This window comes from Crassostrea angulata, chromosome 8, assembly GCF_025612915.1.
Source record: "Crassostrea angulata isolate pt1a10 chromosome 8, ASM2561291v2, whole genome shotgun sequence".
In the NCBI taxonomy this organism is placed as follows: domain Eukaryota; kingdom Metazoa; phylum Mollusca; class Bivalvia; order Ostreida; family Ostreidae; genus Magallana; species Magallana angulata.
In genome coordinates, this window is record NC_069118.1 from 57,164,166 (window position 1) to 57,189,591 (window position 25,426).

The following is a 25,426-nucleotide window of genomic DNA, read 5'->3' on the forward strand; positions in this document are numbered from 1 at the left end:
CAAAGAACTGAAAGTACTGATAGGCGGAAGCATGATTGCAAGTTGTCAATGTCATGGTGTTATTATAACTATTTTCTCCTTAAGAATTAGTTTGATAACAGAAAACACTAATTCTAATATGTCAATTAAGGTATATACATGTAGTAAATGTGGAAATACTCAGTTACTGCACCAGATTAGTATGGATCATGCCTTTAATAAAGATAATATGAGAAAAGCAATTTAAACATCAAAACATTTATTTTGTTAAGTACATTCGAATAACAGTTCATACTGATGTGCACGCTGAAATTGCAGGTATGCATTTTCATTTATTATGCCGGTTTATTAAAAAAGTTCATTTTGACATCAGAATGATGTAAAAATATTATAGTATTAATATGTAGTAAACTGAACTTCTGAAACTGCAGTATTTTATTCTTTACAATAATGTTTCACCAAAATACAGAAGTTACATTTGTACATCACTTGATTACAGTATTTTACACAATCAAGTAGTATGTGTGTCACTTTGCTTACCAGAGAAGCAATAGCCATTGAGAAATCAGCTTTATAGAATAAAACACAAAATATCTGGAAGTGTGTAGTAAAAAGGGTAATCAATATAAAACTTTTGAAGTTTTCTTAATATAAGTTTAACAGTAACAGGATGACTTCAAAGTCATTTTATATGCGGAGAATTGCAGACCTCGAAGTGATCCTCAGATTGCAGTTCATACATTTTGTTGACAAATGTTTGAAACTTAGAAAGAATGTATTTACTTACTGTAATGTACACCAAACATATTTTACAAAGATCAAACATATATGAAAATGTTGAGAATTACAATACAATGTTAAAGCCCAGTAATTTACAGATAGCTATAGATTGATATTCAATAATGTACAAATATGTGTCCTTTACAATTGCTTGATGTTTTATTGCCAAATCACAATAACTTCTTTAGTTTTTAATTTTATTACTAATGGAATCTTCAAGAGAACTTCCCCCATTACAGAACATAGACTTCCGAAGAATCCCTTTATAGCTGCATGCCGTAAATGTGTTTTTGGAAAGCGTGTAATCCTAGAGTGTGCCATTTGTGGTAACAACAATTTCAATTCACCAGTGTTGTCTTGCATCCATTATACCAATGACAACTGTCTTTTTCAGGAGGATATTCTAAAATGTGTTGATGAAAAATAAATAATGAATATGTTATCAAGCAATATTTCATTACAAAATACTTGACCTCCAATAAAGAAAACATGGATTTAAAAACGAAATACATCTATAAAATATGTTGAATTTATGTGTGTTTTACCTTAAATAATTTATTTTCAAAAGTATACATGTATTTTGCAAATAAAGGATGAGATATATAAGAAGATCACACGATATGGATTATCAATATTTGTAAGGTTATTTCGATATAATATATACAATTAATGGGAAATGAATTGATTAAACTGTAAATCAAAGTTTAATTTTTTTCTCCAAAATTCTTCAGTGTATAATTGCATTTAAAATAAGAACATTTACTACATTATTAAAGATATGACAACAAGATATATGTGAGTCAATGCTCACTAGTGATACCCCTGATGTGTATACAAAAAAGCATAGTTAACATTACATGTAACGGGAAGTCGACATCAAATATTTTGAAAAATGAATCCTACCGTATGGCATGCCTTAATTAACAAAGACTGAGTTAAAATTTCAAGCATCTGCGATTGTTGTTGAGATATCTTTGACAACATTTGTGTTATAGACAAACAGACACACAAGGGATATACCCCCTCTCCTTTCGAGCATGGGTATTATTAGTTCAAACTTAGAAAACCAGATGGAATATCGTAATTAAATTTAGTTGTATTTACTAACCTTGAAAATGGTGTCAATGCCATTAAGATGAGGATTCCAGCAAATTTTAGATGCCCTGCTTCCATCTGCAAAAATGCAATGTTTGTCCTTCTTTAAAAGTGCGAATTGGGAAGAAAACACCGCCTTTATAGCATCCATCTTTTTCTTTGTTTTGCTTAAAGTTTGCTTAGCGCCCAAATTTAGCAACTCTCCCTTTCACCAGAGATGAAGAATGATGTTGGGCTCTCATTGTCTCCTCTTGTCAGTTAATGTTAATCAGTTTTTTTTACATTTATCTGAAAGAATATACATATGTAACAAATATATATATATATATATATATATATATATATATATATATATATATATATATATATATATATATATATATATATATATATATATATCTGTGTGTGTGTGTGTGTGTGTGTGTGTGTGCGTGTGTGGTTCTGCCAAACTGGGGGCCTGCCTCAGATACGCAAGTCGTAAAATGGGGACCTCAAATAGTCTGGGGACTTGATTTAAGTCCCCATATTTTTTTATTGCTTAAATCAAAAAAATAGCATGTTCTAAACCTAAAAAATATCGAAAAGTATCTAGTCCCATTTTCGGGTTTTCATCAGACATGTGATTACACAGATACCGTGCGGATTGTAGTTGCCATCTTCACTTACGCACCTCTGACGATACACATGTTCGAAATGCGCATGCGCGTGTGTATAGAAAACGGAAATGCCATTTTGTTGAAGCGGGGGAAAAGTATGTCGAGAAGAAGTCGGAGGGAACGGGGAAGGCCAGGTCAACATGGTCAAAGAATCATTGACCGGGATGCCTTTTATATTAAAGAAACTCCGAATAAAGGTATGTTGATTACATGTTTCGATGACATTTGTGATGTAAACTTGAAATACGATGTGCTGTGGAAAGGGGGGGGGGGGTACTCGCACTCGGTGATTTTCTTCCATAACGATTTGCTTAACATTCGAAATGAAAATCTTATTAAGACGGGTTGTATAGTGAACTTTCCGAGAAATGCACAATGTATACTTTTTAAAATCCCCTTGCAAATCATGAAAGAAATATCTTTGTGCATAACGCTCAAGTGCGATCCAGGATTTTTTCTCGGTTGTATGCTAGGCCTAGTTTTCCCTGGGGTTGGGGCGGAGGGTTCCAAGGCATACATTTGGTCATCTTACTGTGTAAATTTAAGAAATTTTAATTTTCCAGGGGGGGGGGGGAATAGGCCTTAGAAATTTATTTAAAACGTATAAAAATTGTGAACATACCACATCTATCTATAGTTTGTCCAAATATATTGATGCAGTACATTTGGACAGTTTTTAATAGAAATACACATACCTGTGATAAAGGTGCAATTAAAATAGATGAAAGGGAAAATAGTCAAGATAATTTAATTGAAACAATATCATTTGTCACTCAGAAAAATTCACAGGAACAAAACTTATTTCTTATGGCTTATACAGCTCCAACACAATCTCCTGATTTAGCTATACTGGCGTGCGAACAGTTGTCGCTGAGTACTTTTTCTCGCAAGTACATTGTGAAGTCATTTTATCAAAACAAAAAATAATACCGGTATATGAAAAATGATGTCGCAATGTACTGGCGAGAAATGGTACTTGGCGAGAATTGGTCGCACGCCAGTATAGCTTCTAAAACTTATGTATTTAATAAAGCTATTCAGAATAGCTTGGTTTAGTTATTTTGACATACAATTTTCATATATGTGTATTTTTTTCAGCATGTAAATTTAACAAAATCGCTTTTTAGAGCAGTGATAGTTTTCAACTTTGAACTGTGTCTGTAAACAATGCAATGTAAAGATTACGGGTACTCATCAATTTGTGTTTCTTTCATAGACTTTGCATTCAAACTTCTAAAAGTTTTGGGGCAATTGTATAATGGCCTCCCAGTTACTTCTTGCATGAAATATAAAGAAGGTCAGTTATGGTAAACAAGATAATTATAGGGCCAAATGGGGAATGTTGACATCCATTCGGAAGTCACTTTAAATACCTCACAGAATTTTCAACATTATCATGCGGGTCACTTTGCAGTACAAAATCCCCATAGACATCATATTTTTTAGCTGTGTGTTGAAACCTGATAAGCTAGTGGGGGTGTTTCAAAGGAGAAAACTTGGAAATTTTTCATACTGTTGAATGAATGTCATTAGTTTTGAACCCAGAGGTTTTAACAAATATCAAGTAAATAAGCAAAATGTGAATCAGGGATATCTTTAGACAGAGATAACAAATCTAATGTTAAAAGCATGCACTGATCACCTTTGACCTTCAATTGTATTTAAAAATCTCATTATTAACAATATTTTTGAGTTCCTATTGAGATAAGTAAAATAATTATATATTTAGTGAAATAAAAACCGTTGAAAACTAGTTTTTTTAATCTCATAAGATATGTAACACTTTCATTGATAACAATACAGCATACATCCTATTTATTAGCTTTTATTTAGTGTTTCATTTAAATGAATTGAACACAATTTGTAATGGATTCAATTATTTGCCGATCATCAGTTTGTAAGAGACAACTGATTGAACGATTAATCAATTATCATTTCCAACCAATTTGACAACACTAGAAGTGATGGATCATGACCATGCAATCCCGCTGGTTTGAATCAAATTGCACGAATAAATATATATTTTTTATGGTTCTCAACTCTCAGAAAATAATGACGAGACTATAAATTCTGCGGAGGGGGCTTCTTGCGATTTTACGCGGATATTAATTCCTCCATTTAATTAGTAATCTATGGTATTTGGGCAAGGGAAAGAAAGCTTGCCAGGCGTTCTTCATGTTTTTGGACCGAGCCCAAATATCGCCCATATTTTAAGACGTTATCATGTATTTTGTTTATCCTGTAACATAATATCACATTTTGCATCTCAAATAAGCTTAATTCGTCAGATTTTGCTGCCTATCTGCAGTTGAAACCATGACACCATGGCGTAAACCAAGCAAGAAAAATGATGTCATAGTGTATTTGACATTAGTTAAATGCATGAGGCTATATTGGGGCATTTACCGAATATAGCTTTGGTTTATTGGGTTACCTTTATTTGGTCAATGCAAGAAGTAGTTGCAGGATAAAATATTTTAATTCAATTTGATGGTTTACATATTGATAGGTCCCATGTTGATCTCAAGGGTCTAGAAACCCTAAAAATGTTTAGAAAAAAGTCAGGAAACAATGAAATTATCTTGGGAACTTTGTAAAAATATATAGGCCCTAATGATTAAGTACAACAAAAATATTCTGCAAAATAATTTAAATTTAAGGAAAAAATGTTTTCCCTACATTAGACCAATCCTAAAAATTGTTTATATCATTAACAATTAGATACAATAAAGTGATTTTGAACTAGGTTGCATTGGAATAAAATCTTTTTTTTGTATAATTTGAGGAACCCATTCTTGTATATAATTTTAAAATTGATCATTTTACTACATAAAATAATAAAATAATTGTCAGATGCCTAAGGGGCTCTTAAAATGCAGTGTTTGTCAGATGCCTAAGGGGCTGTGAAAAATGCAGTGATATCATGATTCTGTTAATTTGTGAAGGTATAAATAATTTCTTAGCCTAACAATTTGTACATGGAAACAGTCTGTCAATATTCCAACATTTGAATTCTATTTAGTATTTCTGAGTATAGTTTGAACTTGTTTGTAATTGTGAAATTCAATGATTTTAGGGTTTGTATTGATCGAGACTTTGTTTTAGGATAAAGATAGAAGAAAAAAACTGATTGTGTTTAACAGGGTTAATTCTGGGATAATTCAAAACACCCTAACTAATGTTTCTACATCTACAGTTTCTTGAGTGTAAGCTTCTGAATTAAAATCTGAATGGATAATCATAAACCTCAAAATCCGAAAAAGCTAGACCATTATTTTGTAACTCGCAAAAGTTGGCAACCACATGTCTCTTTTAGCGCACAATTTCATTTTTTAATTTGCATACAGCAAGTATATCTTGTAAATTTCAACCCCTAATGGAAGTTCTTTATTTATTTTCAGGAAGAGGTGTATTTACAAAGAAAGAATTTGGACAAAATGAATTCCTATTACCGTATGAAGGAGAGTTATTAGAGAAAGAACCAGATGTAGATGACACATATATTTTTGAATTTACATTCAAAGGAAAGCCTCTTTGGTAAGAAATTTTTGCTGCTTAATTTGTACATCATGTTCACCATGTTTAATTGTTTATGTTAAGAATACAAGGGCTTGGTTGTTGGAGAATGAGTTTCTAGATATTTGTTGAAGGAAAAATTGATTAAAATTGGTAATCTAAGGTGTATGTATTGCAATAGATAAATTCACTGAAAACCCCAGTCTCAATCATGTTAAAAAGTATATTCAATGTAAATAAGAAAAGTAAAAGGACGACACCCGCCGTCTTGGATTTATAGGAGGTCCTCGCTTCAAGCTAGTGATAGGAATCGGTGAGATTTTCATAATCAATAATCGACTCTCTGCAACTAACTTATTATCGATAATAATCAAAATTTGTCATATTTCTTAGTTAGTTAGTTATAGGCCTTTGATATTTCAATTTATTTAATATTTCTTGCCATAAAAATGCTGTATTCAAAAGATGTTCTTAAGTAGCTAGATGGTTCAACACTCAATTTCTTGAAACAAAAAAATGTCCAAACAAGAGATTGTGCTTTATTTCACGGGTAGGGATAGCGCACGTCTGACATATCAGCCATTTTTAAACCGCAGCTCCTTTTTGGTGTATTGATAGTTCGGGTCTCAAATATTCTGCTATATGATATGCGCTTGTCGAGAGGGAAATAAAAACCCAACCAATTAATTGTAATGAAACTTTTTATAATCGAGCACTTAGAATGCGGTAATAATCTACTAATTTTAGATTATAATCAATGATTAGAACATCACTACTTCAACATATGTTTTTAAACAAGTTCTATATTAATATCTCCAACGATTTCTGATGAGATCTAGGTGGGAAAATGATCAAATGAATTATCCCTATCGTCTAACTACATCTGTCTGTCGCATAATAAACACATCGTTCCAAAATGTACTAGATACTTGCCAAACTTGTCGAAAGCAATAGGAAGGTTACTTTTGAGTGACGTAAATTCTCCATATAATCACTGAGATGTTCTGAAAATGTATGATAAATCCAGAGAGAGCAAAAATCTGAGGGCTGTGTGAGAAACCACTAGGTTTATTGTATTTTTTTGGATCTCCTCAGTGTTTACATGGATAGTTTGCATCAACCTCCGTTGCTTTCAATAAGTCTAGCGAGTATCGTAATGTATCAGAAAATCTTTACCAATACACAGCCCTAGTGAACTGTGATTATCTAGCTCTAAAAATGTTTCAGTATACCCTTTTACGTATATAAAGCCTTGTTTTTATATTTTATTACATACACATATATATGTAGAACTTATGAAGTGATTTGCAATTTTAGATATTTTGTCTTCATATCTTTCACTGTGACAATACCAGTTATGCAAGGTTCAAATTTATGTTGCTTATTTTATTTTCATCAAGGGTTGATGCTTCAAAAGAAGATGGATCATTTGGACGTCTGTTAAATGATGATCATATCCATCCAAATTGTAGACCAAAAGTGATGGAGATTGATGAAAAGCCAGTCATTTGTTTTTTCTCTCTAAGGCCATTATCCTCTAATACAGAACTGGTATATGACTATGGCCCAGGCAACATCTATCCTTGGAGAGGAAAGGTAATTACTCCATTGCATATGTTGATTGTGGAAGTTTTTGTGATTTAATAGTCGATGAAAGATTTTCACATGTTGATGTTTAAATTTATATGTATTTTACACTTTAAGTAATCATAATTATACCCACACTTTGTAAAGAATGTTATTGTTGTTACCCCTGTTAGTCTGTCTGTCAATCTTTTTTTTGAAAATCTTGATATTGCTTGCTCTTACTGTCTGCACTGTTTCTGAGAAGGCAACTTTTAAACCTTTGATATGCCTGACGTCATAAAGTCAGGCAAAAACTACTAGGGATGGGACGATCCACCGATGCACCGGTGCATCGCGGTATTTATTTTGACGATATTTGGATCGATACATTTACCATTAATACAACGATACCTTACCGAACTTTTTTTAATTTTTCAAAAATATCCGAGCTTCATATATCGCTATTTTTAGTCCGCGCGCCTAATATGAAAGTACAAAGATGGCGGAAAACCTCGTAAAGTTGTCAAAACTGTTAGGAAGCTAAATATGGAGTGTGGAAAACTTTTGGAGTACTTGTTTATGAAAAACTAGTGTACACGAGACTAAAGTAATTTGCAAATTGTGCAACGCTCATTATGAATATAACAAAATAAATTTGGACATGCGATAATACATCGGCAGGTTGAATAAATTTTAAACTTTTATTAATGTTTTCATTGAATTGCAATGTATCGTGATATGTATCGTATCGCACCTCATGTATCGTGATATGTACCGAATAGGCTCAGTACAGTATCGTCCCAGCCCTAAAAACTACCAGATATAGCATGTGGCCTTCTTTTTTTGCTGTTTAATGACAACATATATTTTTTTTCTGTAGATGTCCAAAAGAGGTGCATGTAATACACATCCTTAAAACGTTTTTCATTTTTTGTGCATTATATTCTGTTATTTGTTTTGTTACAGGTTGTAACTCGTTATCATTAGACTACTGTGGTATTATTTGAATTTGTGAGGGCCAATTTTCATGAACTATGGGTTATTGCTCATTTGTGGGGATGAAATTTCATAGATGCATCGGTTTTCAGTTTTAGTATGATGACTTACCCAGGTACTCTTTCAAAATGTGTTTTCGTCAAGAGTGTAAATTTGTGGGGGAGTGCTACACACAAATACTACAAATATTTAGCCACCACAAATTCTAATGATTTCACAGTACTTGTCCTTTGGAGTAAAGTCAATCTATATACAATCTAGACTGTCTTATGTGACAATCCAACATTAATCATTATTAACTTAGTACATTGTTTCAAATAGATAAAATATTATGTACGGTATCTTTTATCTTAAAACTAGGATTTAATTATTAGCTGTATTTTAAAATTCATGGCCATTAGGCCACATAAAATTACTTTTTAGATTCTCATCCCCGCCCACTTCTCTGAAAATGACCCGCTCCAGTGTATTTCAGGGAAAAAATATCAAGCTCGGCACTTACAAACATTGCAATGGCTGCTTAACATGGATAAACGTTCGATTCCAGTCATGTTTTTATAATAAAGATACAAATGTCTTTCTGCATGTGCAGTTAAGTTGAAATTAAAAGATTACAAATGGGTTTGTATACTCATATTAGCATTAACAATTTAAATATTTCAGGAATAGAGCAGTTGTAATTTCTAGGACATGAATGGTGAAAATAATAGTTTTTAAAAGATAATATAAAATAAATCCACCCACCCGCCCCATTATTTAATCCAAATCAAGATGAGAATCTAGATACCGAGGGTTCCACTTAATCTTATAGTCAATTTGCCCGAGAAAAATTATCAGATTAACCATGCAATTATAAGATTAGCCAGTTTAGCATTTTTGTTGTCTTTGATATTGGTATAGAATAAGATATAACTTGTTTCAAGACATAATTTATCAATGAAAAATATGTTATGTGGGTCTTGATATGGTCGCATAAGACAGAGAGTTGCTATGGCAGTCTAGACTGTATATGACAATTTGAAAGCTATATATGCAGTAGCAGTCTAAATCCTGCTGAATTTAAAGTTTTTAAGCATTGTGAAGAGTTTTTTTTTTTTTTTGATTATATTTGCATGAGTTTATTTATTTCATCTGATTAACCAATTGCTCAATTTTGAATTGTTTCCATCATGTTGAGTAACATTACAACTTTGGGGACTTGCACAATGAATATAGAATACACTAAACTGAGGACTTAATACACACGGTAAAACTTGAGGATTGGCACATAAATATAGTATACACTAAACTGAGGACCTAATACACATGGTACAACTTTGGGGACTTACACATAAATATAGTATACACTAAACTGAGGACCTAATACACACGGTACAACTTTGGGACTTACACATAAATATAATATACACTTAACTGAGGACCTAATACACACGGTACAACTTTGGGGACTTACACATAAATATAGTATACACTAAACTGAGGACCTGATACACACGGTACAGCTATGGGGACTTGCACTTGAATAAGCTGTGTTATGTACCAGGTAATTAACTAGTTACCAATTATCACCCTTGATATAAATCCCTCCAGTTCATTTTAAGTTTTGTCAGTTTAATCAGTTACCATTAAGACATGTAAAAAAGATTCAGTTGTCCACTTTGTTGTATTGCAAGCATACAGCTGCTATTAGAAGTCATACATACATGTCCATTTACAATAAATTGTGTAACATTGAAAAAAATGGAAAAAGTAATGAAGAATAAAGACTTCAGGGATTTACCGGTATATTCACAACTATTCGATTGCTTGGGGCACGTAAAATCTTATTAGAAGCAAGTGAAACTAGGAACTTCATTGACCAATTGGTTAATTGAAAATTTAAATAGAAATATTAATAAAATATATTTTGTCAGCTTCAAAATAAACTTTCACTATACAACTTTGCAATCGGATACTCAAAAAGACCCCTGTCGATTTTAGATATTCGGATACTCAAAAAGACCCCTGTCAATTTTAGATAAGTCCTCTTTATTAATTTACATAATTAGCTATTAAATTTGATTTTTTCTTACCATGCCAGTTAAATAAAGAAAGCCCTCATCTTATAATTATGTTGCATTCTTTTTTATAAAACTGTTTATCGTGATTGGTTAGACAACCTTAATTAATTTTATTTTTGTCCAAAAGTGACATACATATATTCTTTTTTTTAGTTCGGAATGCTACGGAATCACCAGAAAAACTTAACAGCAGTGTACCTAGGAATGCCACAGATTCTCTAGAAAAACCTGACAGCTGTGTACCTGGAAGTGCTACAGATTCTTCAGAGAAACCTGACAGCAGTGTACCCGGGAATGCCACATATTCTCCAGAGAAACTTGACAGCAGTGTACCTGAGAATGCCACATATTCTCCAGAGAAACTTGACAGCAGTGTACCTGAGAATGCCACAGATTCTCCAGAGAAACTTGACAGCAGTGTACCTGAGAATGCCACATATTCTCCAGAGAAACTTGACAGCAGTGTACCTGAGAATGACACTGATCCTCCAGAGAAACTTGACAGCAGTGTACCTGGGAATGCCAAAGATTCTCCAGAAAAAGTTGACAGCAGTGTACTTTGGAATGCCACGGATTCTTCAGAGAAACCTGACAGCAGTGTACCTTGGAATGCCATATATTCTCCAGAGAAACTTAACAGCAATGTACCTGTGAATGCCACAGATTCTCCAGAGAAACTTGAGAGCTGTGTACCTGGGAATGCAAAGGATTTTCCAGAGAAACCTGACAGCAGTGTACCTTGGAATGCCACGGAATCTCCAGAGAAACCTGACAGCTGTGTACCCGGGAATGCCACTGATCCTCCAGAGGAACTTGACAGCCGTGTACCTGGGAATGCCACAGATTTTCCAGAGAAACGTGACAGCTTTATACACCATGATTTTGTTGGTGATGATGATGAGTTTTCTTTTTCGGATTCCAATGATTCTGATTATTCACCTTCAGAAGATACTGATCAGTAAGTAGACACTTTAAAAAATGGAATTTTGCAGATTCTTTTTTTTCTACCTGATCATTATTTACAAGAATAGGTTCTGTAAAGTCTATAAAGGATTGTATAAAAATAAGAGTATAATTAATGATTTGAATTTTATACAGAATTGGGTTCATCAGTCTTAATTTGTTGTTTAGTAATCACTATAAAAATTAACATACCTATAGCAAATTCAATATTATTTATATTTATAAATTTATTGGTTAAAGTACCGTATTTTCCCGAGAATCGTCGATGTGGACGACTCGTCGAATTGCTCATTTTTAGCCAAAATTTTAACAAAATCCTGCGATATGTCGATTCACACAACACGTCGAACTTATCGCTTCAAAATGGTGTATAAAACTGCAGTAACATTATCAGTGTATAATACCACTATGTCCCCGATATTGCTACCAATTATTATTAATGATTAACATTTAGACAATTACTCTTTATACTTATGCATCATATTTTCAAATACCGACAACATCTACAAAGTCGCTTGCATTGTAAACAATTCCCGATATCGCGTGTTATGCAAAACTAAACTTACTTTGACAGAAATATTTTATTCCCATGCATTAAAATAATTATCCACTATGTCATCGCCAGTGTATTCGCCATTACGTAACCAGCCACCTGTTGACTCGGCGCGTGGTCAATGATTGTTTAACAATTTCCGGTGTCAGAGGCATGCACCTGTCTCGTGTCGGACTTCAAAGGGGGATTTCAAGTGCAGAAAGCTTAGCAATTACTATGATTTGATGAAACTTGTTTACTTTGTATCCAGTAATACAGTTACACGCTATTGTTTTACAGAGACACTGTTAGAATAAATCGATCATTTGTACGACTTGATAATGACTATATACGACATACATACGTTTCCTAAATTTTTTATAAAGAATTGGACAATAATTAATTAATGAACTATAATCACTCTTATAACGGTACTCTTTATGTACACAGGGAGTGAAATTGCCGTAGGCCTATAGATGTCAGCCTTAGCAAGATTATTAACACAACCGGGATCAGTCTACCGTATAAACAGTAGAGTTGATAATTGCCGATTACGTATTTTAAAATTGATTTTGACCATAAAATATTTCTTATTTATACTTTCCACTAACAACTCTTTACTAATAAAATAATAAAACTTTGAAACATTCCCTGGACCTACTGCAATATTTTTTCCATCCAAGTTTGGTTTTAATTTTACTGCGCAATATTATCTTCCCACTATAGTGATATATGGAATCATGTGACAATGTGTTTATAAAAACGGAACGGTAAAACTTTTAATTGATTAAAGACAATGCACCATTGTTCAATAACTGTTATTAATATGTACTCTAGTGTTAACAGATGAGTGAAAATGATAATAATTAAAGATGAACATTGAATTCAACAACGTAATTTTCGATAACACAGCCTGCTCAAGATGATTAAAACCAAGGTTTTTAATACTATTTTCACAATTTTCTGACCTCAAGCCTTTGACAAGTCGATCAAGACGATAAGTCGAGTGCTCTGCTTCAGAGAAAAAAATACCGACTTATCGTCGGGAAAATACGGTACACCAGTACTTAACTTTTTAGAAACAGAGTTTTGCTATTTGTCAGATTGAATTAATACAATTCCTTTTGATAGGGGTGCTAGTGATACAGATGACAATGCAGTTCATTCCTTGCTACATTTGAAAGATTCATCCAATCCTCCCGATTATGTCAGTGACAGTAATGATTCTGAGAGAAGTATTGTTGTGCCAATATCTATCCCTTTGGAAACTATCACTGTACAGAAAACCAACTCAGAGAAAGGAAAGCAGAAATGGGACAAAAAACATGCATGCAAATTTTGTGGAAAATTGTACCCAAAACTGGCTAGACACTTGGAAACAATGCACAAAAATGAAGTTATTGTAGCTAAGGCTCTTTCCTTACCCAAAAACAGTGCCGAAAGAAAAGAAATTTGGAAAACAATAAGAAATGAAGGAGACTGGGATCACAACTTCAACGTTCTGAAAAATGGAACTGGAACATTAATACCGAAGTATAGAGAGCAGAAGACCAGAGCACATAGTGAATTTATACCATGTAGTGGTTGCAAGGGTTTGTACTCCAAAACTTCATTGAGTGATCATTTTAAGACATGTGTTAGTAAGCAGACTGATAAAAAAAATCAAGGAGTGAAAGAAGGTCGTTTTTTACTACCTATTCCAGAACATATTAATGGAGGATTTTACAAAGATGTTTTATTATCCATGTCTCAAGATGACATTTATATGTATATATATCGCGATCCACTCATACTGAAATTTGGAAAGCGCCTGTATGAAAATAAGGACATCCAGGAACATACATCTAACCACATCAGCTGCAGAATGAGAGAACTAGGCAGACTAATTGGAGAAGCCAAAAAGACACCTGAATGGGGTATCCAGAAGATTGAGGATTGTTTTAGTCCTGAGAAATTTAACAATGTTGTGTCATGTGTGAAGTCCCTTGCTGGATTTAGTGAAGATACACATATGTATGCAACTCCTTCACTTGCACTGAAAATAGGGTATAGTCTTCAACGATGTGCAAGGATTTATAGATCAGATGGAATTATTGAGTCAGATATAACAAAACAAGAGAATAGTTCAGCCTTTATTCAGTTGTATGAGTCTGATTGGAACGATCTCATCTCTTCCCGCGCGCGACAAACTTTGAGTGAGAAAAAGTATAATGCGCCAAAAATGTTACCTCTATGCGAGGATGTGTACAAGCTTAATTCCTACCTAAAAGAAAAAATCAAAGAACTTTTGATGAAATTGTCGAATGATTCAGCTTTCTACATTGAGCTGGCAAAGATGACGCTATGTCACATAACTCTCTTTAACAGGAAGCGTGGAGGCGATGTGCAGCGTATTACTGTAGACAATTACAAGCAAGCTATTGAAGCACAAAACAGTGTTCCCTACGATGACGAACTTAAATCAAGTTTGTCAGACGTGGAAATTGAGCTTTGTCGTTCTTTGACTCGAATTGAACTCAAAGGCAAACAGGAAAGAAAAGTTGCAATATTACTTACTCCAGAGATGATTAAATGCATTGATCTCTTAATGCAGAAAAGAAGTGATGCAAATGTATGTGGAAAATATTTATTTGCTAGACCATCACCCTCCACACGAACACTAAGGGCAAGTGACGTATTGAATGAAATATGTGGGAAAATAGAATTGCGCTATGGAAACATTATAACCTATACAAACCTCAGAAAACACATTGCCACAATGGCACAAATCCATGAGCTTAGTGAAAACGGTCAGGATCAGTTAGCCAAATTCCTTGGCCATGACATAAGAGTCCACAGAGAAATTTATCGGCAACCATTGGATATCATTCAAAAAACAAAGATCTCCAAGATGTTGATGCTAATTAACGAGGGGAAAAATGTCGCAGAGATGCTCTTTAATAATCAGGGTGAGTTGTTTTCTTTAAATGATGATAGGCATATAGACAGGGAAGGATTCAGTGTTGTGAATAGATTATTAAAATGAACTCATTTGTTATATTTCAATGGTGATTATTTATTCCTCCTGTGCAAGTTTGATCTATAGACTTTTGATAACATTTGATTTTAGATTTGGTTTAGTATAGTATGTTTATTGTGGACTGTTGTACTGTAAAATTGTGAAATTCACTGGGAGTGGGGCAGGGGTTGGGGCTTTTTCGTGGGGGGGGGGGGGGGGATAAATTTGGCCGTATAGTGAATGACCTTTTTTTAGGTCAATTAATTCACATGGGTACATGTAACATATTGCTGCCATAATTTAGGAATTAACTGCACGTGTGCATTATTAGCAAAGCTGAATGTTATAAAAGTTTACCGTTAAAGTCTGCAAGTTTCTTTTAACCAAAATTAAAATTTGGATTAGGGTTTAGACTCCAAAATGAAGCTTAAAATGCAAAAACGAGACCCTCAGCCAGGTTAATCTAAATGATATGGTACTCAGGTGACTGTCAAGGCCTGTAGGCCTCTTATTAGTTAATGAAGGTAAGAATTCTAATTTCTTGTATATATGATATAAGAATTAATGTTCATAACTTACTCTTATCGTTTTTTGATTATTTTTTCCAGAGGAGGTAAAGGAAATTGACGGGTCCTGTGCTGATGAGAGTGATGGAGAAATGGATTACCAGACTGATAAAGACAGTCTTCATAATAAAAGCGCTCAAGGTCTGTACCCTTATTTCAGTACACATTTATTATTGGTATATTCTCCTTTTCTGGTATATTATAATTCTACTTTAAACTAGATGCATGAAAAAAAAAAGCAGTTCTCAAGATTAAATGTTGGGTACATTAACAGTCAAACTTCAGTCCACACAGGGTCATAGTTTTAAACTAAATGTTTCCTGAACAATATGCATCTTTGAAAAACTTCTTACATCTCCCCCATGCATAACAAAACAGTTCCCAACAGATGTATTTTAATTATCATACTGACATTTTTCCCAAGAATATATTTGTTAGAAAATATGTTTCTAATTGAGTGGAAAGATTTCAAATTCTGATTTACAAAAAAAAAACGATTTTCTTAGTTAATTTGTTTTCTTAAAACAAGACAAAAACAAAGCTTAAATACGACTCATGAATATAGTTGATAAACTTCATCACTGGCATTACCATATTTTCTGTCTGCTCATAATGTGAAGAATTTTCAGTCAAAAATCAAGTACATGTCAAGACCATGTAATTTATACAGAAAGTTTTTATATACTTAGTATCTTTCATATTACATATACATGTATGATAGATGCAGATGACAAATTCCTTTTTACTTCTCTTAAAATATTTAGCCAGAATGAGATATGAAATTATGGTACCTGCAAAGTTATTTATTTTACAATCCTTTATCAATGTATGAATACTATTGTATCGCGCGTGTGAACTGTTCTATCGTGCATTATTCCTATCCTAACGTACAGTAATCTTATCAGGTTTATCGTTATATTTTATCAGTTTCTCCATTTATCCTATCGTGTTAGCTGTATCCTGCCTTTTCGTAAGCAAGCTATTTTATTTTAAAGTTATAAGTCGTTCATCGCTCCGTTAACAATAATATTGGAACAAATAATGCAAATCTTTATCAAACATTCCATCAAATTAACAATATTAAGCTATATGTATTGAAGTTCTTAAGTCGAAAGATATTTTTAAAAAGAAGACATAAGTAACATTTGGAGATGATAGGATAATGTGTACAATCGAAAATTCTTTGGAACAAGATAACATATGTAACTGTATGTCTGACATATTAAATCGTACGCAGAGAGTGTTTTGAATTACTGTGTAAACATTAACTTGCATGTCATCTAATTTGTTTATTTAATTCAATAAAAAAAATGATAATATTTAGATAGATTATATATTATTAAAGAACACGCATTGTATTTTGATTATTGATAAAGATAATTCATACATCATTTTAGTTTATATTTCCAATGAATTTATTCTAACGACGCAGCTCGTAATAATTTGACTTTTTTAATAAAATGAAATTCTGCATAATATTTCTTATTTCCTACATTTTCTTTATCAAATTATGCCATTTTCAGGTAAATTGTGAAGATCATATATCGTGATTATTCGTTAATTATGAACATGCATAGTATATCCTTTCCTATGGTGTATAAATCCTATTGTATCATGCATGTATCCTGTTCTATCATGCATTAAGCCTGTCCTATCGTGCGTAAATTCTATCATTTATCTTGTGAAAAAAAATGTTGCGGTACTGTATGTCTTCTTAGTTATTTGCATTTTTCACATTCCAACCATATCATCAACCAATTTATATTGTAAAACTCGTAATTTTAGGGAAAAGGAAAGCACCCTCTGATGGCAGATCTACCGATGAAAATTCTGCAGGCAAACGTCACAAAACACAGAAAAAACCATGGAATCCATCTGAAATGAATTCAGTCAACAAGCATTTTTCCCATTTTATTGCAATGTCCAAAGTTCCTGGCAAGAACGATATCGAGAATGTTTTAAAAAAGGATAAAATCCTTTCCAAAAGAACTTGGAGAAATGTGAAAGATCAAGTGTACAACCTTATAAAAAAACAAAGAAAATGCTGATTTTTTGTCTTTATTTACTTTGATAATGAAGTAATTACAAGTTCATTATAGCTTGTGGACATCAATTTTCATATATTGTATAAAGCACAGAAGTGTGAGGATTAGCGAATTTGTAGAAAATACTCCATGTATAGCTTTACCAATACATACTGTTGTCATGTTTGCTGCTGTGATGAGCATTCACCTTTGTAAAATAACTAAGGAATAAGGGCCATGATAACTTTAGCTGGAATTGATTAATACAACTGTAAAACTAATATGGTTTTGTGTTTTTAGTTGACATTAACTTGAAATGACAAAAAAAAAATTTTTTCAGATATTTTGGGTATAGACCTTGATTAATTTTAGCATTGTCATTGAAATACAGAGGGATTGGAATAAATATTACAGTGACTGGACATGTAGTATTAATGAGCAAATTGTGTACCGGTATATCTACCTTCATTGTTGGTTGTATGAATGACTATGGTTACAGTTAGTATTTATATGAATTATACAATAATTGGTAATTGATTTGATTTGATGTTTGGAAATAGATTTTGACAAATATATAATGTACTAGAAATTACGAAAATATTTAGTAACTTTGCATACTGCAAATTATATTAATGAGCTAGATTTGCTATATAAAAATTAATTGTACTGTTGATGTGCATTGATGATAGTTGTATGAACAACAGAATGTGTACTGTATTCACAAGAATTGTAGATTTGTTGAAATGTTTTAATGATAGATATAAGAATTGGTTATTTTAATCAAAATGTAGAGAATATGTTGTATGTACATGTATATATATATAGTGTTTTACAATTTCGGTTTTGGAGTGAACTGACAGCATTAGTAAACTCTGAATAATTTGAATTTGTAAATTCACAAATTGCACTGATGAAATGTTGGAGAAGTAGATATTGACATATTTCATACTGTTGAAATGAATTACTTCATTGTGGATGTTGAGAGTTGACAATGATATGAATGATGCATCGTTTACAGCTAGTATGCACATGCACTATACATACGAGGTATTTGATTGTTTGGGATGATTTGGAGATTTGGAAATAAATAATTGGCTGATTTTAAGTATTGTAATCAATATGCAGAGAATGTTAATTAACTGTTAAGTACGACAATTTTATCAATGATTTGTGTATGATCAAATAGTATATTGTTTTACATAGAATTTGTTAATTAATATGGATGGAGATGTTTTTTAAAATTTAAACTTCTTACAGCATTAAATCCTATGTTTAAGTGGAGTTTTAAACTGACATGAATGGATTGAAAGTGTATGATAAATGATAACTATAATTGCAACTTTAATTGCAATTTTATCAATTGTATGAAAATATTTGCCAATAAATTTTGATTACTTATATTAGTGTTAATTTGTTGTAGAGCAGTAAGAAATTTATTTATTATATCAAAATGTAAATATGTTAATACGAGGCTCACATGAGCTGTAATGTTCAGAAATTTATTGTGCTGCAAAAACGTGGTATTGTGATCATGCTGCGTACAATTAAAATTTTGATTTGAATGACATAAAAATACTTATTTTTGTTATAATAACTACGGAAGAAGAATAATGCAACTTTCAGCTCATACCTTGAATAGCCTTTAGCTCATACTCTGAACAAAAGTTTATAAATTATAATTTAGTGGTGAATGTAGGATCGGCGAAAAAAAGGTGCAAAATTGCCCTGGAAACGTTTGAAAGTTCAGTAAATTGTGACTTTAATCGTCTATATTTGATAATTTCAATATAAAGCTTAATATTTGTTAAAGTCTGCAATGTTTACTTTGTGTATTCTATATTTATGTGCAAGTCCCCAAACGTGTACCGTGTGTATTGGGTCCTCAGTTTAGTGTTTACTTTGTTCATGTGCAAGTCCCCAAAGTTGTACCATGTGTATTGGGTCCTCAATTTAATATATACTATATTCATGTGTAAGTCCCCAAAGTTGTACCGTGTGTATTAGGTCCTCAGTCTAGTGTGTATACTATATTCATGCGTAAGTCCCCAAAGTTGTACCGTGTGTATAAGGTCCTCAGTCTAGTGTGTATACTTTATTCATGTGTAAGTCCCCAGAGTTGTACCGTGTGTATTAGGTCCTCAGTTTAGTGTATACTTTATTCATGTGTAAGTCCCCAAAGTTGTACCGTGTGTATTAGGTCCTCAGTTTAGTGTATACTTTATTCATGTGTAAGTCCCCAAAGTTGTACCGTGTGTATTAGGTCCTCAGTTTAGTGTATACCTTATTCATGTGTAAGTCCCCAAAGTTGTACCGTGTGTATTAGGTCCTCAGTTTAGTGTATACTTTATTCATGTGTAAGTCCCCAAAGTTGTACCGTGTGTGTTTTGTCATCAGTTTAATTTAAATTGGATTCATATGTCAATATCAAAAGGTGTACTGTGTGTGTTATTGGCTCTCAGTTAAATATATTTAAAAAATAAATGAATAAATTTATTATGCCTAAGTTCCCAAACTATACACATAGGTATGTGTGGATTAGGATTTCAGGTTTTTATGTTATCGGTACAAGTATTCCTCGCGATTTAAGATTTTAATCACATAACATTTTTCAAACGTTTTAAATCTCATTTGTTGAATGTTGAAATGATCAATTATCAATTAATCATATATCATTGTATGAATCCTCAGAAAATGGGGATCCATGTGGGATATTAAGATGGCGCCATTGCAGAAAAAATACATAAAACGCTAACGTTGGTAGTGAAAGTTTTTTCAGCAATGAACGTTTCCATTATTTTTTTTAAGAATTTAGTCTTATCTAGATAAGGTCCTCAGTTTTGTTTGATTATAAGGAGCAGGGTCCCCATACTTTACACTCAAGTCCTCAGATTGCCACTTCCGGGTCCCCGTTTTCAAAATCCATTGATATTTCGTTTAAACACAACGATTCACTTTATCTACTCAAATCAGGATACAAACAGAATAAAATGAGTTGAACAATGTCAACTATGCTGTGAAATCTCTTGGTCCCCAATTTGAGATATTTTGACAAGGTCCCCAAAAAGGGGTTGATACACGTATGTGTGTGTGTGTGTGTGTGTGTGTGTGTGTGTGTGTGTGTGTGTGTGTGTGGACATTATCTACAATCATTGTCAGGTATATAATTGAGTTTTTTTGGAATTGCAATTAATCATGAACATGGTAGATCAAAGACATACCGGTATATAGTCCTCATATTTTAAAAGAAAATGGGGGAATAAGATGGCGCAAATGCCCATTCGGTTTAGTAGTGAAATACAATTTTGAATTCATTTTCCCCAATTAAATCTATTCAAATATATTATAATAAAACTTTGCAAAAGCAAAATTTCTGACTATTATGATAGTCAGTTTTTGATATATTTAACAAAAAATATGAAAAAAAAATATTGTCGGAAATTCTGGTGGTATCGAACCCGTAACATAAAAACCTAGATTTATAAGGTTAGCTTACGCCAGGTGCTCTAACCACTGAGCCATTTCAGACACAACAAAGTGGGCTTTTTAAATATTATGTGTGACTTAGGCCATGAACTACTGGACTTGTATTATTTTTTCAAAACGTTCAATTGTTGGGATACAAAATGATATTTTTAATGTATAGTGGGTCATCTCTCCACGTTTTTGTTGATTGAAATCGGTTTGTTTTCCAATAGACCTTAATTAGACTATGAGAAAAATATGGAGCACAGACCCACTCTATAAAAGAAAATGCCCTGAAGTTCTAAAAAATGACAGTATTTGCAGATTTTGATACGTACACGCCTGTTTGGGTCAACATATTCCAAGTATTGAGCATACCTACAGGTTAAAAATCAATGATTCGTTAAATATATAGTGTTTTTAATGATTTAAAAAAAACCATCAGATTTATTGATACTTTAATTTTTCAGTAGCCTGTCCGGCCGCGTATGGGCATTTTACACGCCTTATTCACCCATCTTCTTTAAAAAAAACATGCAGTCATCAAAATTATCATATAAATTATGATGTAAAGAAACCTCCAATTAATTAATTGTTTACAAATAATTTATAGGAATGGTATCATTCTAAAAATCTTTATATAGAATTATACACACCGTTGTTAAAAAAAAAAACATTCATTACCTATTCCCCTAATAATTTTTCCTTCTGTACTCATGAACACGTAATTTCAAATCGAACTATTTTATTGTTCGTTCCTGTATTATTAAAAACGTAAACTCATAGATCTGCCGCTTGCTGTCTTTGCTATTAAGCATTTTTAATGGATGATTAAAAACGATGAAGTAAAAATTTAGAGACATACCACAGTTCTATTATCAAAAACGATGTTTAAACGAACGGTCGAACGGTGTGTGTGTGTGGGGGGGGGGGGGGGGGGGGGTAGAGAGTTGTATGCCCTTAGTTGAAATGACATTCGATAGATTTACCATGAAAAAGAGCAGGAATTTGACCTTTGACGTAGAAGGTCATAAAAGCAATTGCAATAGGCGCCTCCGCCTAAAAAGGAATAAGGGCGTACGTTATTGAAAGCATCTATTAGAGAAGTTATTTATCGAGCTTCGAAAACCTTAATGGCATGTCATACATTTTTTTTTTACAAATGTGCAAGTACAAAACATTATCCATTTAAAATGTTATATTATAATAAAAAAACCCAGTTTATTTCTATCATTGTTGCTTGTAGCAAACTAATACCGAGTGCAGCAAGAGGCAGGCGAAGCAAGGCTTAATGGTTACACGTATATTTAAGAAAATCTGTAAAAAATGAAAGCTGAATGATGGGTACTAAGGGATAAAAAAATTTCTTCCAGCTCATGGATGCCGCCATATTGGCCGCCATTTTGTTGAAAAAGTGACATCGATCAAAAACGACGGGTTTGGTGATGTTATTGCCCTAAACTCGACTGAAAACTTTGTAAGGTTTATATTGAAAGTAATCTAAATGCAAATCATAGACCATGCAAACTAGATAAGTTTCAACAGTGATTTAATCAAGAAATAGGACTAGTTTTACGTATGTCTTATCATATTATAAGATGGAAAATAAAATCATTAACATCAAGGAACCGATCTTAATATAGATGTTAAATAAAGAAGAAAATAAAATTCATCATGATCAACAAATAAAATTGATTAGCATTGAAAAAGGAGATAAGAATTTATCAGAATCACGTACCTTTCTTCGGCTATTTCCGAAGAATTGTCTTACGTATGATTTACGCCATAATGTAGATTAACCACGCGACGTTTACATGTAGTTCAACTTTGGCAATAAATAAAACTTAGGCAGGTGGATCCTACTGTGTGCGTTTCAAATGAACTTTGATCTACAAAATTAAACTCTTTGTTAAAACCAAACATTATGCGCTCGGTCCAACGGTCACACCTTTTACATATTATTATTATTCTAAAGCAAGAATATTTTGAATAATATTTTTAGAAAAAAGATATGCTTTAGTTTTTCTTGTATGGCATACGGCTTTCCATAGAAATTGAAGTGATGATTATTTTTGGTAGGACATTTTTATTTTGACCATATTATATAGTAAAATATAATAATAATGTGGGGGTACCATACGGCTTTCCATAGTATGGAAAGCCGTATGGTACCCCCACATTATTATTATATTTTACTATATAATATGGTCACAATAAAAATGTCCTACCAAATATAATCATCACTTCAATTTCCTTACATTTTTATTTTCACGCCACAACAATTATAATTGTACACGCACACAATTATCATAATCTGCTCCAAAAAAAAATGTTAACCAAAAATAATATCTCACAACTTTAACTTGGACACACTAAAAGAAAACAATCTACCTCCCAAAGATAATTATGTAATTATTTTCAGTTTACAATACATAATAATGATAACCGGGGAATATTCTTTATTGTGATAATAATCCTGCCAAGAAGACATTATTATTGTTGATGGAAAGATTAAGACGCTTGAAAAGAAATGATTATCTGATTCTGAATCACAATAATAATCTCTGCCTTTTTTCGGGCAGAGGTTATTATTTGGACGCTTGAAATTTGAAACGTTTTAATGAAGTAGAGTGGAGGAGATTATTTTTGCGTGACTGTAAACAAGCGTCTGGTTGAGAGGAAACTCACGTGACCCTAGTTTCGCTTTACCTTAAGGCTTGAGTATTCAGAACTGAATAAGCACCGAAGGTACATGGTAACTGTCTGACGGTAGAAAGATTGCGATCGGTCTGAGAAGCTTCTGAGAAGGTATGTTAGTGATTTTAAACTAAATGAAACTAAACGAATGGAGCAGTTTTTAAACTGTTTTTTAGTAATAGCTAATTATAATATGTTTTACGAATTACGGTGCTACCATTGAGGCGAGGGAAGCTTATGACGAAATATGTACAGATGTGTGACTTTACTTATCACTGTAATAAATCAATAAAACATAGGCCTACATGCTAAGTATACTGTTTTATTTATGGCACATCAATTTAAACGCATGACGTTCTTGCAATTACATATTTTATCTGGTTTTCAAAAGTGTTACTTTGATTCAGTTATTGGGTGAACATGAGGATCAAGAACGCCATTTGCAATGCTTGGAATTGCATTGTGGGTCAAAATTGACACCTAAAAAAATCTGACGGATCAATGTGCAAGACAACTATTGTGGCATAACTGAATTGTTTTTGAAAGTGTACAGATTCATTAATTATTTTTATCTATCCTTTTCTCGTGAGAGCGTTAAATGGTAAACCATATTTATACAGGGAACTGTAGTCCGAAATATCTGACGTTTTTCTGGCTTTTTTAACGATTTTGATATTTACCTGCCAGGAAAACGGTTTTCCTAAGTAAATATCAAAATCGTTAAAAAAGCTAGAAAAACGTCAGATATTTCGGACTAAGGGAACTGCTGCTCCGATACAAATAAGGCATTACTGGTCCTAGTAGCTGACCCCCCCCCCCCCCCCCTAAAAACCTGTTGAGTGAATGTGCAGCTGGTCTGAATTTGTTATTTTCCAGTAGAGCTCGCTTTGTTAAAAACAATTAGGTATAAGTTATCAAATAGGTAGGGAATTCCATGTTGGCAGCTATAAAGATGGAGGGGCAGGTCTATTGTAACCCCCACTCCTTATACTAATTGGATTTCTTTGCTTTGTGTTTATTTGTAAGTGAAATGAGAGTGGGCAGTAATGATTTTTCTAGTTTCATGCTAGCTTATCTGTGGAGATGGGGGAAGGGGGGGGGGGGGCAGTAATTGGAGAGCTCCCACCCAAACAAGTCCCACATTTTCACATTAATTCTTATTATGTGTTTGCAATTTTATATAGATAATCTTGTTGAATATTAGTTTTCTAATGAAATGCATTTAAACATGTCCATACATGAGTTTATATATTTTAAAGGAAATAAATTTACATATTAATGTATTGTTGGGGCACAAGAGGGGTTTGCATGAATAGACATCTAATAATCACACATAATTACTGAAAATAATATATACGTAATAAGGAATCTTTCTTTGAATATTATGAGGTGATCATTTTGTTCGAGACATGATAAAGTCTCATTAGCCATTCCAGCTTATTGGATTTGAACATGCCCCTGACTAATATTATCCCCTCATAATACTCAAAGAAAGATTCAATATTATTTTAAATGACTATTCGACAATGAAATGGC

General features: G+C 32.8%; 2 protein-coding genes across 2 annotated transcripts; both read left to right on the forward strand.

The window, feature by feature from the left end:
• The first annotated feature begins 8,690 nt into the window (after window positions 1-8,690).
• Window positions 8,691-14,354, forward strand: LOC128161127 (uncharacterized). Its single transcript, XM_052824362.1, has 4 exons — window positions 8,691-8,703; window positions 10,802-11,606; window positions 13,275-14,266; window positions 14,350-14,354. The coding sequence occupies exons 1-4, from the start codon at window positions 8,691-8,693 to the stop codon at window positions 14,352-14,354; spliced, it is 1,815 nt and encodes a 604-aa protein (XP_052680322.1).
• LOC128158549 (uncharacterized) lies at window positions 14,274-19,131 on the forward strand. Its single transcript, XM_052821421.1, has 3 exons — window positions 14,274-15,091; window positions 15,750-15,848; window positions 17,493-19,131. Exons 1-3 carry the CDS (start codon window positions 14,365-14,367, stop codon window positions 17,753-17,755), a joined length of 1,089 nt encoding a protein of 362 aa, XP_052677381.1. The 5' UTR covers window positions 14,274-14,364; the 3' UTR covers window positions 17,756-19,131.
• The last annotated feature ends 6,295 nt before the right edge of the window (window positions 19,132-25,426 follow it).

What these genes read in the sequence shown, in the direction of transcription:
- LOC128161127 (XM_052824362.1), top strand. An exon ending in CCTTCAGAAGATACTGATCA is followed by an intron (nt 11,607 to 13,274) that starts GTAAGTAGACAC and finishes TCCTTTTGATAG; the next exon opens with GGGTGCTAGTGATACAGATG.
- LOC128158549 (XM_052821421.1), top strand. Translation starts at nt 14,365, where the DNA reads ATGTTACCTCTATGCGAGGATGTGTACAAGCTTAATTCCTACCTAAAA. An exon ending in GATGCTCTTTAATAATCAGG is followed by an intron (nt 15,092 to 15,749) that starts GTGAGTTGTTTT and finishes TATTTTTTCCAG; the next exon opens with AGGAGGTAAAGGAAATTGAC. An exon ending in TCATAATAAAAGCGCTCAAG is followed by an intron (nt 15,849 to 17,492) that starts GTCTGTACCCTT and finishes TCGTAATTTTAG; the next exon opens with GGAAAAGGAAAGCACCCTCT.